Below are 17035 nucleotides of genomic sequence, written 5' to 3'. Positions count from 1 at the left end.
CAAACTCCCTTGCGATATATTGGCTTCAGGCATATTCCCTCACCCATATCCCGGATAGGGGCATGCCGTACTGCGCACGCTGCGCCAGTACTGGCTGAATCTCCAAGGCTAACTCGCTAACGCGAAGGGACAGAGGGGCCGAGGGCCACGGGCCTCCCAGCCCACAACTCGTCAACTTGGAAGATCAGTTACTATTAGGTTGTAAAGAGCTTAATACACGTTCTAACATTAGCGCTCCAGAGTTGGGTCCATTAGTCCTACCCGATGGACGATAATCAGCGAATGATATCGTCCTCGATACCTATTATGCAGCTTCCCCTACTTGTCGGCACGTTTCGGTAATTGCTCCAAAGTGTATCATCCGCACCGCTAGCTATTAACACGGGTGGAAGAAGAAAAGAAGACCCAGAAAAAAAGGGCAGTTGGTACTCGCTGGCTCACACGAAAGCAGAAAAGCAAAAAGAAACAAAAAGTCATGGACCGAGACCGTCACGGTCCTAGCCCACCCTTACAGCAGGCCGGCCAATCCTCCGCCCCTTCCACGTCTTACGACGCCGTGTAAAAGTTAAAGGCGCCAAACTCCCAGTAGGCCGTCTTGAAGGCGTCCGGGTTGTTGGCCTGAAACTCGGCGCAGCTGGCGCCGCCGCAGCCCGAGTCGGCGTACTTGGCCTCGACGAGAGCGCCGCAGACGTCGATGTTGATGATGAGCGACTGGTTCCGGAAGTGGGAGGCCACGTCGCACGACGTGTCGGGGAAGTCGGCCAGGGCCTCGCCCCAGCCGCTCGGGTCGGGCGCCTGGCCGGTGACGTCGGGCGGCACGGAGCTGCGCGGGAACTGCCACACGCGGATGCCCTCGTCGCGCCACTCCATGGCGACGTAGCCGCCGCCGGCGTCGTTGAAGGCGGTGCCGAAGGTCGACGCGGGGCCCTCGACGCCGCACCCGGCGTTGCTGTTGGTCGAGTTCTTGCAGTCCGTGTGCAGCGCCTTGCCCGTCTGCTTGCGCTTGACGTCCATGGCGCACCCCGACGTCGTGTGCAGCGTCATCTGGTTGCCGTCGGTGCCCTGGTTGACGGCCTCCATGACGTCGATCTCGCCGGCCTCGGGCCAGTTGTTGGGGTCCGTAAACCACAGCGCCGGCCAGCTCGCGCAGCCGTAGGGGGTGTGCTTGACGTCGAAGACGAAGAGACCCTTGTTGTACTGCGTCTTGGACTCGACGCGGACCGAGAACCGGCCGGTCGACGCGTCCGGGGTCGACGTCGGGCCGACGGTGTCGTCCACCCTCAGGACGGCGGTGTCCGATGTGGCGTAGGTGAGGTTCTGTCAGTTGCGAACCAACTATGCTCAGCCGGTGGTTCCCAGATAGTGAGGGAGTGGGGGTGGAAGGGGGCGGGGGGTGTCATGTACCCTGCTCTTGGCCTCCGCGGCGGCGACGTAGTGAACCATTCCTCCCGCTGTTTCCCTCCCCAAACCGGGTCAGTGTTGCTGCGCCAGGCGGCCCTTCTTCATTGCAGAGGAGACGCACTTGGGTCGTAAGTGTTGAAGTAGTTGAACTTATCGAAGAAGGCCTCTCCCGAGTCTGTCATCATCAGCCAGAGGCTCGCGCAGCGGGAGACGACGACCCTGGGCACGGTTCTGTACATGTGTCACTCAGCGTGTACGACAGCTTCGTGTAATCGGGGTACCGGTTCTTGTTGTGCAGCGTGACGGCGACGGCGACGACGACGATGATGATCAGGACGACGCCTCCGCCGACGCCGGCCCAGACCCGCTTCGTCCACCCTTTCGGGTTCCACCACGCCGTCTTCCGGCCGAGGCTCTCGTTGGATAATCCGTATATGCCCATGGTGTCGTTTTGTTCAAAGTCTTTCAATGAGTCCGGGTAGGGGGAAAACCCCCGGGGCCACTCCGGGGTCTTTATCTCATCGCGGAAAAGTGGGTGGATCAGCACCTTGGGCGGCACTACGAGGACCTCCCCAAAGGGTGTGTTGCTATTATTGTCTGACCACTGGGTGTATGTGCCTGGCTCCGCCACAAAGATGCTGGACGGAAGCCGTTGGCTAGGCCCTGTCGAGACTGCCCTGGGCTTGCGAGCCGGTGTGGAGGTGGGCAACAGCGGCTCCCGATCGACAGCGACGGGTTGGGATTGACGCCTTGATCCGGGAAGGACGGGTTTCGGACCCTTCCAGTACTCAAACGGCGTGTAGCCGAGCGAAGCGGCTGGGCCAAGAGTTGGAACCATCTTGTTCAGGCTGTAACGCTTCCCCGATTTAATAGAGTGACGATTACGCCTATCATACGTGAAGTGTACGCGTACGTGGGTGGACCTCAAGGCCGGTCCAATGGCTGGCTGAAGTGGCCGGCGGAGCAGAACTGGGCCGACTTAGACTGCAGGGTACGTCGATGCGTCCTTTGCAGTAGGGGGAGGACCAAACGCGCGAAGATCGGGCGTGGAGTTTCTCGTATTACTGTGATGGCTTTGATCCTGCCAATAGCGCGGGGTTTGGCCGGAAGCGGACGGGTAACTCGGGTGAGCGGAAGGACTTTTTTGATAACAGTGACGGTTATGGTGGTTATACGAGTTGACCGTAAAACGGCGGCGCAGTCCTCTCGAAGGCGTGTAGATGTATTAAGGACAAGGATTAAAAGATACGTCAAGGTGGAAATAAACGCCAAGGCCGGGCAACGAACATAGATAACACACGAGGAGAGAGGAGGAGGAGAGATGGGGAAAGAGGACAACTGAGCTCCAGTCGGGGGGTGGGTGGGAGACAGGGACAAATAAGCATCGATCGCAGATGTTCCTCAATGTGATGCCAAGACGATGACAACGACCGCGACGCCGCCGCGGCGTGGGTCAGGACATGATACAAGGTCCCTCATAACGAGCTGCCGGCTTGGCATTCGAACTTGGACTTTGCGTCCGAGCTGCCCCCCCTGGAGATGGTATATACTTCAGGGGTTGAGAGCATGAAGAAACGAAGAGAAGGACGGGCAGGTCCGCCTGGGTTGCCGAATGCGGATCACGGACGTGGTCTTGGATGGAGGCACCGAAGAGGCTGCAGGAGCCAAGAGGTAGACAGATATGATAGGACGGGACAGGACATGACGCCTCACAGGCTTTCTGACAGGCAAGGACAGCACCCTGACAGGCTGAAGGGACGGGGTCGGGACCAAAGTTGCATTACAGAGCCTGAAAAGAAAAACGTCAGGACCTGCCAAAGTCATGCTGTCTCTAATCGGCGGCCAATGCGTCTGGGGTGTTTTGGGTGGAGACGGGGCTTCGTTCATGCTTTGGAGGCGGAGACACGTCTCGAACATAAATACCTAACGAGCCGGGCGCGAGGAGACGTCGACGCAACATCTGAAAAGAGCGGACGGGTGGGAGCGTGCTGTTGTAGGTAGGATCGAGGAAGACGAGAATGACAGATGGGATGGATGGGTTGAGCTCAACCCAGGATCGAGAGGTTCGAGGCAGGGCTCTCGGTCCGAACTCAAAAGGACAGACAATGCCGAGTTTTGGTTGCCTCTCGGGACGAGAAGAAAAAAGGGGTGGCCCAAAGACCGTTGCCTCGGCTCCCCTCCCAGATGGACCATCCCGTGTTTGCTTCTTGTGGGCGAGGGCTGGCGGGGTGCCGTGTCGGTGCCAACCGCAGCAAGAAGAAAATCCGATACCGTACGGGATGAAGAAAGGGTGAGGTTGACTTGTCGGATGAAACAGCCGACGAGATCGACGCCTCACAGCGGTTCAGTGGCATGCACTGGGAGCCTTGGCCCCGTGCTTCAGGGGCACGGCTTCGAGGTCGAAGAAGGCGACCGCGCTAAAGGGCTTGGCGGCATGAGTCAAGTTGGACGACGCCTCCAAGTCCCCATCAGAAACGCCAAAAAAAAAAAAAGAAAGAGCAAAGAAAGAAAAGAAAAGGAGTCTTCACGACTGACGATGCCTTTTTCCCGAGCCGTCTGTGATCAATCCATCCCGTTCTCCGTGCAAAGTCCCCCCCCCCAACCCAAGGACAGGCCGCTTCACATGGCATCTCACTAACCAATAACCATCCGATCGGGAGATGCTAATTACACTTTCGTACGACATTGTGCGGACGAAATGATGCGGAGCAGACACCAGCTCTTAGACGCACGCACTCTGCTCGTCCTCAAGCCAAAGTCCAAGGCAGGTGGCCCCTATAACATGGACACGCACAAGGCAAGGCGAGGAAGAAGTAGACGAAGACGCAGAAGAAGGACGGGGGAATGGACGAGGGCAGAGTCGGCCCCATGAAAATACAAGGCTGATCATATCGGCTTTGGTGCTGATCGCATTCCTCTCTCCCGCATTACCGGCCGTTCGTGTTCGACGGTCAACCCACATTGAGGGATCGCGGCCCTCCCGCGTTGATCTGCATGTGGAAACCCCCGGTTCGGAGCCCTGCGCAAACTCCGACACCTTGATGAGATCGGCATCATCTTGGTCGGCGCCTCACAACACAAATAACCGCACCGGCAGCGTCTGAGGACGTGCCCGACACCGAGATGCGATGGACAACTCTGATTCAGTATTTACACACGCAAACCGTGTCATCCTCTTCATGCTGGTTAAACCTCTTCATGCTGGCTGAATGCTGAAGCTTACCAAGGTGCGAGTATAACGCGTTTCCCCCGTAATAGCGTCGCATTAAGCTTACAACAACAACTCGCCCGGCATCCCCAGGTCTCTCGCGATGCTTCAAAACACCAACTCTCTTCACCTCGCAACATCGTTTCCCCTTCCCCCCGCGCTTGCTTCTTCCCGGCTGTCGAAACCACCCCACCATCACGTATCTCGCCGGCGCTGGACGGCCATTGGCCGAGACGCGGTGAATCTCCGACCCAGAAAGACCGCTGCGATGTTTCAACCACCTGTCAACCGAGCCTGGGTTATCAACGTAGGTAATTATAGACCGGAACGTCCAATGCCCCAGCACCCACCCGCGTTTCCCACCCTGCCTGATCTCCGTCTCAATCTCCCCTCCCTGGGTCCCGTCCCGTTTTCGGCTTTAACTTGTCGAGCGGAGCAGAACCGCCAAAACAACAGAACCAGGTCCGCATGAACTCAACCTTCCCTGAAACGGCAAACGTCGCTGCGAGCTCGCCAGATCGGCTCTCTGCCCTTCACGGTCCGCGGCCCCCTTCTAACAAAAACGGCCGCGTCTACGCAGGCATCCGCCGTCTCTCGTCACCGAGCCTCGCAACGGCTTCTGTACACAGCTAGCTCATCAAATTTCTTTTTTTCTTTTCCTTTTTTTCTTTACTTCTCTTGCATCATGTCGCATTGAAGCGCCTGCAATGTTGCAGCTTACGACCCGTATCTGATGCTATGGATGAGTCGTCATCTCCATGTGCCAGCCAAAAAAAATTCCCACCCTGTACTGTAACGGACCTCACTGTCGGAGTGCTCCTATGTTGATTCCGTCTCTCTACTCATCGTCGTCCTCTTCTACCCGGGCTCGCTTAGGCTGCCGGGAGTCGTCGTCCTGGAGTCCGTATCCCCTCTTCGACGAAGAGTTTTGCTCCACCTCGGACAGGAACTTGTCAACGTTGAAAGGATCTCCCGCGTCCTTCTCGAACTGCACGGGACCCTCCCTTGCCTGTGTACAAGAATCCGTTAGCGCGCTACTACTCCTGGCTATCCCGTCGGGAATGATGCACTTACCTCAACGTCTTCTGTGCCCTTGAAAGTGCCTCTGCCCAGAGCCTCGCCGAAGCGGCTAGATTTCTGAATCTTGGCCATCTCCCTGTCGCCCGCGGCTTCGTCTTCTTCGTCGTCCATGTTGGCCCGCGGCCGGTAGATGCTGCTGATGACTTCTTGTGCCGCAAAAAGCGGCTTGTCGTAGTGGTTGTCCTCGTTGAAACCGCTGTCGAAGCCGCTAGACTGGTTAAACAGCCTCGAGTCGTACATGGTTTCCTTGGACTGTGTGGGTTTGGCGAGGCCGAGGGCAATCTTCTCTGAAATGTCTCGGTTTTGCTCCCTGGCCATGACCTGGACCCTCCTCTCGGCTCCCATGCGTGATTGCCGGAGCTTCCTCTCCTCTTCACGCATCCTCTCCTTCCTCGCTCTCTCTCTTTCCCGGATCTCCGAGTCCTCCGAGCCCTCCGAGTCGGAGCCGCTGTAGCTGCGTGACCGCGAACGCGAACGCGACCTCGAGTCCCGCCTGCCGGCGCCGGCACGCTCTTCGCGAGCCTTCTGGGCCAGCATCCGGAGGTTCTCTTCCTTTTGTGCCTTTTCCTTCTCCGCCAGGCGCTGTTGCATGGCTGCGCGCTGCCTGACCTCTTCGCGGGCGTGCCTGTCCGCGACGTACAGCGCTTCGGAGAACTGGGCGAACTTGTCGTTGATCGCCACGTCCTGCAGGCCACGGCCATCGGCTGCCAATCTCTTGTCCAGGGGGACCGTGAAACCCTTGGGGTTCTTCCAGTTGGACACCGGTGGGGGGATGCGCCAATCCTCCTGGTCCTTGGCCGTCAACTTCCGTGGCGGCGACCGCAGGACCGGAGGAGGCGGGCTTGGGGGCCCGCGGGGAATCTTCTTGTGCTTGAACTTGGGCGGCTCCAACGGATCTCTCTGTCTCTCGACGATCTTCATGATACGGTCTTGCTTCTTAGAGTGGTCTCCCATCTGGTCTGCCGGCGTGTATCGCACGAACGTAGGGTCGTTTCGCTTCCCGACGCTAAGGGTCTTCGGCTTCTGCGATGCTACGGCGCCGCTGACCAAGGCCGCCAGCGCGTTCTTTGTTTTTTCCGCCGTCGCGGCCACCTCTTCTTGACTCGGCCGGCTCAGGTCGATCTCGCCCGCATCTGCGCGTTGGCGAAGAGGGATAAGGTCCTTGAACGAGGTGTGAACGATTCGGCTTTCGCTGTGGCCTTGACGCGCAATGGCCCCGTAGTCGAGCTTGCCCTCGCTGTCGACCTGGATGGCGAGCGCGTTGCTGGCTGTCGCCCCCTTCTTTCCCATGTCGAGCGGGTATTGAGCAACCGGGATCTCGGGGAACGCGCCGCCGTCGCCAAAGTCTTCGGGTCCTCGTGGTCGCCATCCTGCTCGCTGCTGGTAGGGAGGAGGGCCGGATCGCTTCAGCACGATTTGCGTCTCGTCCAGCTGGCCAGCCCCGACGATACGCGGGCCGCGTTGTTGGGCGCGTGAAGGTATCTCTTCATCTTCGCCAGTGTACTTGGGTTTCGGGAGGGCCGACGCCAAAGATGCCGCGATCGAGGCCATGATGGATGGCTGTTTGGGTGAAGCTGTGTCTGGATAGAATTTGGAGAGATGTCACCTTGAAATTCGTAAGGCAGGTAGGTAGGTTAATGCGCCCGATCTCTTTGGGCTAAGCGTGAATTTAAAGCGGGTCTGTTCGAGTACCAGTACGTACCTCCACCCCAGACCTCACGACTCCACCGTCAACAACCTCAACTCAACCATCACCATTTTGGGTAGAAACTGTACAGACTGACGAGAACTCAACTACTCCTCACATTTTCTTTCATAGAATTAGTATTCTGCCTGTCGCTGCTATATTGTCAGTTATGACGTACTTGAGTGGAAAACACCTCCAGCTTTGTCATCATTTCATTATCCAAGTCCTTAACAACTGAACGTTCCGCGCTGCCGCATTTCACCACCCGGGATGAGCGACGATTTGTATGCCCGCCATGGGCCCCCCCAAAAGAAACATTACGATTTCGAGTTAGATGAATACCGCATCACTGAATCAACAGTCTTATTGGTGTGTCGGGATACTATAATCGCTATTCGAACGCATCGTGAGATCGTCTACTGATCATCCAGGATCTGGGATATATATAACATATAACGCCGGCTACTCTTCTGTACAGCAACAATATTTACAGAGAACTCCAAGAATTCAGACCGTTCTCGCCAGAGTGCACGGCCCAACTATACGATGATATCTTACTGCTTGCGGCACAGCTTACTGTTCTGGGACGGCAGGTTGCCTAGAATCATCTCCGACATCTCCCAGTTCTCGGAGCCGACGGCGTTTTGGGCGTAGAAGACGTCGTTGGGGTCGTACTTCTTCTTGAGATCGAGAGCCTTTTCGTATTTGGTGCCCCAGAAGGCCTGGGTGAAGTTGGGCTCGATGTAGTCTGACTCAGACATGTATGCACCGGCACCGGGGGAAACGTCACGCCAGCTCTGGACCCAGTCGAAGGTGAGCTTGTCGCTGGCAGCCTTTCTGACAGACTCCTCGGCGGTGGGGTCCCAAAGGACGGCAGCGATACAGTGCATGACGGCCTCACGCCAGGCAGGGTTGACGGCGTTGTCGGGGAAGCCGGTCTTGGGCGCGGCCATTATGTTGAAGGCAATGATGAGGCCACCGTCTTCGACGACGGACTTGATGGCCTCAAAGGTCGCATTGAGCTTGGTCTCGTCCTCCCAGTTGGCCTTGGGGAAGAGACGGCTACCCTGGCGGATGGCGTTTGAACCCCAGGGCTCCAAGGGGAATGAGGTAAGCCAGGCATCATGGAAATTGTCGTACTCTGTGTAGACGGGCTCGACTTTAACACCGATCTCGGCCCACTTGGCAAAGAGAGGCGCCGTGAGCTCACGGAGCTGCGCTTCAGTCATGTTGGGAGCCCACCAAGGTCCCATGTCGAAGGCGAGAGAAGTTCCCAGGTTCTGAATGCGGAAGTATTCATAGTTTGCGTTGTCGACGGCGTACTCGATGAAACCATCAAAGTAGGCGCGGAGGGCCGCCCAGAACTGGTCGTTGGTGACGTTTGCCCCAGTAGAGAAGGCAAAGGTCATGGTGGTGATGTTGATCTTGGGGAACACCTTGACGACGGCAGAGGTGACGACGCCATAGGTCGAGCCACCACCGCCGCGAAGGGCCCAGAAGAGATCAGGGTTCTGGGACTCGCTGGCAGTCAGGAAGCGGCCATCGGCAGTGACGACTTCGAAAGAAAGCACGCTGTCGGCGGCCATGCCCCACAGACCGGACATGGGGCTGTGACCGCCGCCCAGGACGTAGCCGCCAATGATACCGACAGTCTGGCCCTCGCCTCCAACGGCAGTGACGCCATACTTGTTTGCGGCTTCATACACCTCGAACGCCCGGACGCCGGAGCCGAGCTTGAGGGCGGGACCACTGTACGAGTCCTGTTGGTAGCTCTCCAAGTATTGGATGTTGTTGAGCTTATGGGTCCAGATGGACAGGGAGCCAGCGCCGGTGGATTTTGCGCCGAAGTCGTGGCCAGTGTTCTTCACGACGAGGCGAAGGTTGAGATTGCGGGCGAAGTTGACGGCCAGCTGGATGTGGGCGACCTGAGTGGCCTCGACGACATACGAGGGAAGGCCGCCAACCTTGCAGTCAGTCTCGCCGACATTGATCGTGGGAGGCATGCAGCTCAGGCCCTCGAAGAGGACGGCATTGATGGCCGTGGGATCCTCCGTATGAATGTACGAGCCATTGACCCAGTTGGCGGTCAGGAAGTCGCACTTGGCCTTGTCAAAGTTGCCGAAGTCGTTGTAGCAGACCGAGGCTTCAGGAACGGTCTTGGTAAGAGCACCGCCCAGGAGGAGGTCAAAGATGTTCCAGATCAGGTCGGTGGGGTACAGGAAGTCTCCGGGGTATGTCTTGCATCGGCCGAAGAGTGATCTCTTCGCAACCGAGTACGAGTCCTCGAAAGAGAACAGGGATATGTTGGACAGCTCAAGGGCGGTGAGGTTGGCAAGGACAGCATCTGTCAACTGAACATTCTCCTCGGTGAAGAGGCCGGCAGCGGCCGCGGCGGCGGGAGCGTCAGCGACCGCCGCAGCCGGGGCAACGGTGGAAGCGTTGGCAGCTGGACAAACGGTCAGTCACTCAAGGTCAACCAAGCGTGTCGATCTCGGTGCAATAGCGCTCACCAACTTCTCGGCCATCAACCTTCAGGGTCTGGGCCACAGCCAGGCGGCCGACAGAAAGAAGAACCGCAGTCAAAAGAGAGCGCATTAAGGGCATGATTGCCACGTGGAGTCAGACGCAATGTCGCTGCAAGACAGATGGGGAGAGTGTCGATCACAAAGACGAAAGAGGTTGCTTCAGATATATAATACCTCACGGGTCGCTTTCACTAGGCATAGTGACCTGGGGGTGGAGGTGAATACGCGGAGACCCAGAGGAGTAATAGAGCGCTAGACATTTGGACGGTTGGAAGAAGCGGCAGACAGGCTGCCGAGAGTCAGCGGGCACACTTTTGCCACGACACAGCCAACACGGAGACAGGCTCTTCTAGGCCCATGCCATGCCTTTCTTAGATGAAAGGGGACGCACTAAAAGGTTTGACCACTGAGAGTCGAGACTCCCTGAAGCAAGCGATGGAGGCGAGCCGTATTATGCAACTAACATCTTCTCGTCCGGACCCTGGAATGATCCCGAATACTTATCTTGGTAGAAAGCGTTGAGATACGGTAGCCGGAACACGTCCGAGAGAGATGAGCAATGCTTGCCCAGTGGGAGGCTATGAATTTGTGGGTTGAAAGGCGTAGAAGCGAGCCAAGCATGCCAAGCATGCCAGTCAGGTTCAAGACGCTGTGAAACTTTCCCCGGGGAGTGGGCAAAAAGGTCTTAGAGTCTTGATTAAGGTTACTCACAAGAGAGGAATCGATGGCCTGCCCCCCGGCGCATCAGAGACGTGCACTTTCGACTTTGAGTCGGCCCCAAAGTCTAGCATCCCGGCAGCCGCAGGAATTATGATCCAAACCTTGCATGTCATCTCGGCCCTGCGTCTGCCCATAACGATTGACGATGTACGGATATACGGATACCAACCCCGTGAGTCCGCCAACCCGGATTTGCTTCCCCCTCTTTCTTTCTCGGCGTACGAGGCAAGACAAATCTCAACTCGTGTCTAACTTGGTACACTGGTTACTACATAGTAGATGCTGGTGGAGCTGATAATGCGCGTTTCCTGCTAGCGAGTCAAGTTCCCTAGTTCCAACGGGGAGCGGCCTGCCTCACAAAATGGTATGACATTTGCAACATCCGGAACCTTTTCTTTTTTTTATTCCCTCTTGTTACACTAAACAGTACTCCACGGTGTCCACTTGATGGACTTGTCTTCGCCTCTGGTTGATCCACACTTGCCCACTAATACCAACCGGCGACTATACAATCTGCGCGGTGTTTGAAGACCAGCCCAATGAGGCACCCTTCTATCAAAGCACGGTCACCTCTGGGCGAGTGATGAGCACCGCAGAAGTCACCTCACTAGCGATTCAGTTATGCGCCAGGGGGGCTGTCAGGCGGGGTTGTCCTTGCTGAATGCGTGGGCTGGCTATTTCAGTTTGCTCTTGGTGCATACGTTCATGACGAACCCGTCATCTCTTTTCTCCTTCTTGAGACGAAAGCTTAAGTCTGTCAAGACGACACTGATGGGTTATTTTCTCACCAGGAGTCTTGGGTCACGGGTGAACGGCTGCCTGTGTCTATACCAACAGTCTGCCATGGTACGAGGCCAGACTTCGGCCCGATGGCGCCCAGTCTGATGCATTTCCTCCCAGACGCAAGGTGGAAAGTCGGCACGTCCATTGGCTGCAGGACAATCAGCATGGAGAAGACTGGCCCGAGGATGTTGGCCCCTGTCCTGCGCAAATACATAGCAGGTTGAGGGTGTATTAATTTCGGCTCCAATGAACTCTCTTCAGCCTGTCAGTCCATCTGAGCCAGGTGCAAGCTGTGTCCTGGTTGCGGTAAGCGAGCTAGCCTCTCCAGTGCAGATGTCTCAAATCGCGCTATGGATCTGGAATTCTCTTCCCCGGGGTATTAGACACTACTGTTGACGAACCTCACTTAGCAGATAAACATATCATCAAGCAGACGACCGACCCACAGGCCCTCACAACACTAACCACGCCACAACGACAACGCTGCGGCAAAACAAGGAAGACTGAAAAAGTGTGGCAGCAGTTAATCTCCGACAGCCCGACGGGAGAAACACCCATTGGTTACAGAGTAACCTGGTCGCGGAGGCATGGGAGGCATGGGAGGCATGGTCTACTCTTGGTTGATCACCCTGCTCACAAGACAGCTGCGTCGCCGCCGTTGACATATATAGGACACAATGTACACCTAACGTTACTCCGCGATATCGGCAGTAACGGCTCTGTCACCAACGATTCGCTCATCTCCACCGACTCACAGTGCTCGCTCGTCAACTTCGGCCATATCAACGAGGGCGGCGGGAACCCCTATTCTCCTGCAGCCCGCGGACCACGGCGAGATGCTCAACTCAGCAACTCGCTTAGAGCATTCCATCCCCTCGTTGGAAGCCGCAGCCGTGATATTAGCAACGGCACCCCAGTTGCGGAGTCGGTTCCGCCTGGTCCGAACCTCATGCATAGTTCCAGCGTGCATGCGTCCCTGGAATCTGGCCCGGGAACATGGATGAATTATCAGCTACAGCTTCCACGAAGCACACATTCCACCAGACTTATACAAGTATTGATGCGCATGATCGAAGCAATCCTCATTGTTTGCCTTATGAGCCCAATGAATGATATTCTAGTGGATGATTCTGTAGCCGTGAGATGGTGCCAACGATCTCGCAAATCATTCACCAAACCCTGAGGCACCCCCCCCTGCAGCGAGATTCGCCTTCAACCTATTCCGTTTCTCAGAGATGGAAGGGTCTTAAGGCGATCATATGCGGCTTATTTTTCCCTCTTGGGAAGTTTAACAGGCAGAGTACTCATGGGAGCTTGTCAACGGGAACTCACAGGAGTGAGTGTACTGGGGCCGCACGAGAGCAAGGAAGAGGAGATGAGATGAATCAAACGGTTGCTCACCCCCCTCCCCTCTTCTCACGCCACTGGCGCTCAGTAGTGCCAACTGTATAGCCGCAAATGCGAGTCTCATCATTGGACCCCTCTTCGAGCCGTCGTGTGCTCAGATAGATCGACGGCGAGATGTGAGACGAGGAAGAAGATCGACCAAAGCAGGGCTGGAACGTCTTCGACCAAGGGCCGCGCACTCGCCCGAGTCAAGGTATCCATTTCCAGTGTTGTACACAACTATGCAGACCAGCAGGCAACAAGGAGTAGTGGAAACCGATGTTCCATCCCAGCTCCAGTTCTGCCATGGCCAACCTACGTAACAGGATTTGTTTTGGATGCTCAGACGCCACAGGTCACCAGTTCAGAGGCAAAGGGAACCGAGAGGTCTTGACTGTCGGTATCGCCGTTCCTCTTCTTGGCTGGCCCTGTCTGCAGCACGAACGGGAAGAGAGTTTAAAATTCCCCGTTAGATCTTGGTCGATCTTTCTCTATCTTCATCTTGATTCCTGCGCCGGCTAGCAGTACATGTTGGGCCCAGAACGGCAAAGAAGAAGTTGATTTTTCTTTCCCTAGTAGCTCTCGGCTTCTTTTTAGAGAGGTGGCAGTATATGGAACCTACTCTTGTCCCCAGCCTATCTTCCTGAACCGTTCCCCACGTTCTCTTCTCAGATACCAGGCTACCGCATACCTGTACATCGCGGCTCAGTTAGGCTTGGAAAGCGCTACCAAACATTGCCCAAAGAAAACGACAACAATCAAAAGAGAGAGAGAGAGAATCACCAACATGTCGGAAACCATCGCCGCTCTAGTTCACGCGGCGCTGTTGGCCCGGCGGGAGGACACAAACTCCTCTGACGCCGCTCCCGCGCTGCCTCCCGTGTCGAACGACTACCCTTACCCGTACTCGCCTCTACAACACACCGGATTCTTTATACTGTTCTTCTTCCCCGCCGTCGCCCTCATCGTGGTGGCTCTGCGGGTGTACAGCCGGGTCAGCACCAAGCAGTTTGGCTGGGGTGAGTGATCCGCATAATCTGCTTCGGCATTGACAGACCCAGGCGCAGGTCGATCCCGTTCCAAAGCGACACAGATGGCTAACAAGGTTTTGCGGCAGATGATGGGTTGATATGCTTTGCTATGGTAAGCTTGTTCTACCGACCTCCAGATCTACTCGAGAGGGCTGCTCATCATGATACTCCCAGGCCGAGTCCGTCGCCGAGACGATAGCGTCCTACTTCGGCATGCGATATGCCTTCCTCGGCGTTCATGTATACGACATTCCTTTGCAGGCCGACTCCCGGCTGGGCTTCCAGTGGAACTACATCATCCAGCTCCTGTACAATCCGATCCTGGCGCTCGTCAAGACATCGATGCTGATGTTCCTGTTGCGGTTGAGCGGCCAGAAGCGTTCGGTCCGATTGGCCATCATCGGGCTCAACGTCTTCAACATTGCGTTGATGATCGCAATCTTCTTCACCATCGTGTTTCAGTGCCAGCCCATTAGTTACTTCTGGGAGAAGGCGGGCCGCAACCCCCCAAAGGATGGCAAGTGCATCGACACGGGCGCCTTCTATGTCAGCACCGCCGCCTTGACCATCTTCACCGATGTTGTGTTCCTGGCCCTGCCTTTCTGGATCTTCCTCGGGTTGAACATGCCCGCCCGGGTGAAGATCGCGCTGCTCGCCGTCTTCGCCCTGGGAGCCATGTAAGTCGAGGCGCACAAACCGTCATGCTTGACTCCGGGACCCCCCTTCTCACATCTCCCAGTGTCACCGTCGTCAGTATCCTCCGCCTCTTGTGGCTCATCGAGATCTCGTACCACATCAACGTGCAAGACCCCACCTACGACATCCGCTTCACCCTGTCGGCCGTCGAGACGAACCTCGCCATCATCACGGCCTCGGCGCCGGCGCTGCGCGGCCTCTTCCTCCGCTGGTTCCCCAAGCTATTCGCCTCGATCAAGGCCTCTCGCGCCCGCTACGGGCAAACCACGGACCCGGCCAAGAAGTCCCGCGTGATGACGACGACGACGGCGTCGAACCACGTCGACACGTTCAAGCTCAAGAGCATGAAGGGCCGCGAGATCCGGTCGCACTCGCCCACCATGAGCGAGGAGGAGATCATGACCTACGACGGCATCATGCGCACGACCGAGGTCGACATCGTCCACGACGACCAGCGCGACCCGGTGCTCCCCGGGACACGGGAGCCCATGAACAGGAACGAGACGGGCCCGGGCCGCACCAATTATGCCGCGAAGCCGTACCCGATCACCCACTCCGGGATGTTTTAGAATATCAAAGCAACAAACGCAACGATTAGAGGGCTGGCACTTCTTTGATTCTTTCATGCGCATACACCTCTTTTTTTCTTCTTTTTTTGCTTTTCAATGAGACAATTAGACGCACCTGTACAAATCCATATAGACGAACACGGCGGAGCAGGCCTGTCGATGTTGGTCCGGATGCGGGAGCTGCGGGGCGCGCGACGAGAAGGTAGATCGGGAGCCCTTGACTGGGATTGCATGTATATGTTATTTGACGCCGTGTTTTCCGTAGCACTTGAGATACCCACGTTGGAGGAGCAATATAGATGGCACTTGCACAACTCGCCTTTTCCCACACGCGTCAACTGCTACATGCTGGTCTCGTCAAGTAACAGTCCCATAAAAAATTGTAGGACTTGAGGATGTCGTTTCTAGCATCCCGCATGGGGACAGGCAGCAGCTGTGGCCTCCGTGGGCTTGCACGGTGAGGCAGAGACAAAAGGTGGGCGAAGGGAGAAGCTCATTTGCCCCTCCCTGGCAAATACTTGGAGACTCGGCAACATCTCCTGCCGGCATGTAGAAATCAACGGTTTTCCTAGTGGGCTGACTGGACAGGGGCAGTCCCAGACGAAGCTTTTTGCTCGGCCGGTTCGACGCCGGTTGCATTCCGTGCGGAGAACCTCGCGCCGGCGAAACGACGTTCGACATGCAGCCTGAAGACTCGATTTTCAGCGAGCGGCCCATGGCATCACCCGTATCGGGGTCAGCCCGCGGATCTCTGCCGGTCTCTCCCAGAGCCAGTCAGGACGCCTGTTGCCTGGAAACTCTTTCCCGCTCTGGCTTGATGCAATCCCGTCCAATAATAAGATTAGCTCCGAGGTGCTATTGGTTGGGAAGATGGAAACTTGGATGCGCGGAGTCGACGGCTTGCCCGGTTTGCCGACTGTTGGTTTCGTATTCGCAAGGGAGGATGCACTACTTGCCAAGCTCGCTTCAGACTTCCTCCCTTCCAACAAAAGGCCTTTTAAGGTCTCAGCTTGTCGTGGTTAGGGAAATCGGTTGCGCAGGCCACGCTTAGACCCTTGGTGAGAGGCTTGGCGAAGGCCTCCCTGTGCATGCTTCCACCTCGAGCGAGTCCCCAGGAAATCTGTTAAAAGGCAGCACTGAGGGTCCGGCAGCAGGTGGTTTATGAACGGTAGGCACGAACGCGGTTGTGGTTGAAGGGGGCGCCGGCCTGGGCGGAAATTGCCTCTCACAAACCTGGCAGCTTGTGTTATCCGAAATGACATCGTGGAAGAACAAACACAGCCCGCTCTGTCCGGGGTCCTTTGACATATGCAGCCGAATGTCCCCTCACCCGGATGTGATTGGGAAACTAGCGGAACAGTGCCCTCATCTGCTCGCTTATGGCATCGAAGGCGTAGCTGTAGGAAGGAAGACTTGGCGTTGAAGAGGTCATGACTCGCACCCGAAGCATCAAGGCATTCCCATTCCATGGAAACAGCAAGGTAGCGCTGGGGCTCGAATCATCGTTGCACATAGCAGCGTAGCCCCTGTTCTGCACGTCACGCAGACAAATTTCCGGCGGGGATTTTGTTTTTAAAATTAGGACAATTCCTGGAGCCGAGTTGGCTTTTTTGGATGGCTCGTCGTTGGAGCGTGGCGCTTGACCACAGTGGCATGGTTAGTTTGGGATGTCGCAGCCAACAAGAAGTCTGCCGGAATTCGCCGCAGCGATGCATGTTCGGAGAGCGTTCGTCTTATGGAGAGGAGGCAAGACTGCCATGCCCTGCCATGCTGCGGTTTGATGTGGTGATGATGTGAAGGAGAGAAGTACCTACATGCTCGCGCAAAATCTTCTATGCATTAGGTCAGGATGATGTAGTTATCCGAGAGTCGGCCCACCTGGATTTCTTCCACTGCAAGGAACCCCGCCGCGGGGTAGCTGAGTGACTAAAGCTTTCCGTCCGAGCTTC

General features: G+C 56.5%; 4 protein-coding genes across 4 annotated transcripts; 1 reads left to right on the top strand and 3 right to left on the bottom strand.

Annotated features, from left to right (window-relative positions):
• Positions 1–546: 546 nt before the first annotated feature.
• On the bottom strand, positions 547–1843 carry GLRG_03145 (glycoside hydrolase family 16 protein; the record flags this gene model as incomplete). The annotated part of the gene is made up of 4 exons (XM_008093830.1): positions 547–1317; positions 1405–1451; positions 1523–1632; positions 1683–1843. The coding sequence occupies 4 exons, from the start codon at positions 1841–1843 to the stop codon at positions 547–549; spliced, it is 1089 nt and encodes a 362-aa protein (XP_008092021.1).
• A 3604-nt stretch (positions 1844–5447) lies between these two features.
• On the bottom strand, positions 5448–7240 carry GLRG_03144 (SKIP/SNW domain-containing protein; the record flags this gene model as incomplete). The annotated part of the gene is made up of 2 exons (XM_008093829.1): positions 5448–5618; positions 5684–7240. 2 exons carry the CDS (start codon positions 7238–7240, stop codon positions 5448–5450), a joined length of 1728 nt encoding a protein of 575 aa, XP_008092020.1.
• A 690-nt stretch (positions 7241–7930) lies between these two features.
• Positions 7931–9980, bottom strand: GLRG_03143 (FAD binding domain-containing protein; the record flags this gene model as incomplete). The annotated part of the gene is made up of 2 exons (XM_008093828.1): positions 7931–9822; positions 9887–9980. The coding sequence occupies 2 exons, from the start codon at positions 9978–9980 to the stop codon at positions 7931–7933; spliced, it is 1986 nt and encodes a 661-aa protein (XP_008092019.1).
• Positions 9981–13577: 3597 nt separating this feature from the next.
• Positions 13578–15086, top strand: GLRG_03142 (CFEM domain-containing protein; the record flags this gene model as incomplete). The annotated part of the gene is made up of 4 exons (XM_008093827.1): positions 13578–13809; positions 13908–13933; positions 13996–14498; positions 14561–15086. 4 exons carry the CDS (start codon positions 13578–13580, stop codon positions 15084–15086), a joined length of 1287 nt encoding a protein of 428 aa, XP_008092018.1.
• Between the last annotated feature and the right edge of the window lie 1949 nt (positions 15087–17035).

The sequence above is a fragment of the Colletotrichum graminicola genome (assembly GCF_000149035.1).
Source record: "Colletotrichum graminicola M1.001 genomic scaffold supercont1.9, whole genome shotgun sequence".
NCBI lineage: Eukaryota > Fungi > Ascomycota > Sordariomycetes > Glomerellales > Glomerellaceae > Colletotrichum > Colletotrichum graminicola.
Note: the sequence above shows the minus strand (reverse complement) of the source record. Positions and strands in the feature narration are given on the sequence as shown.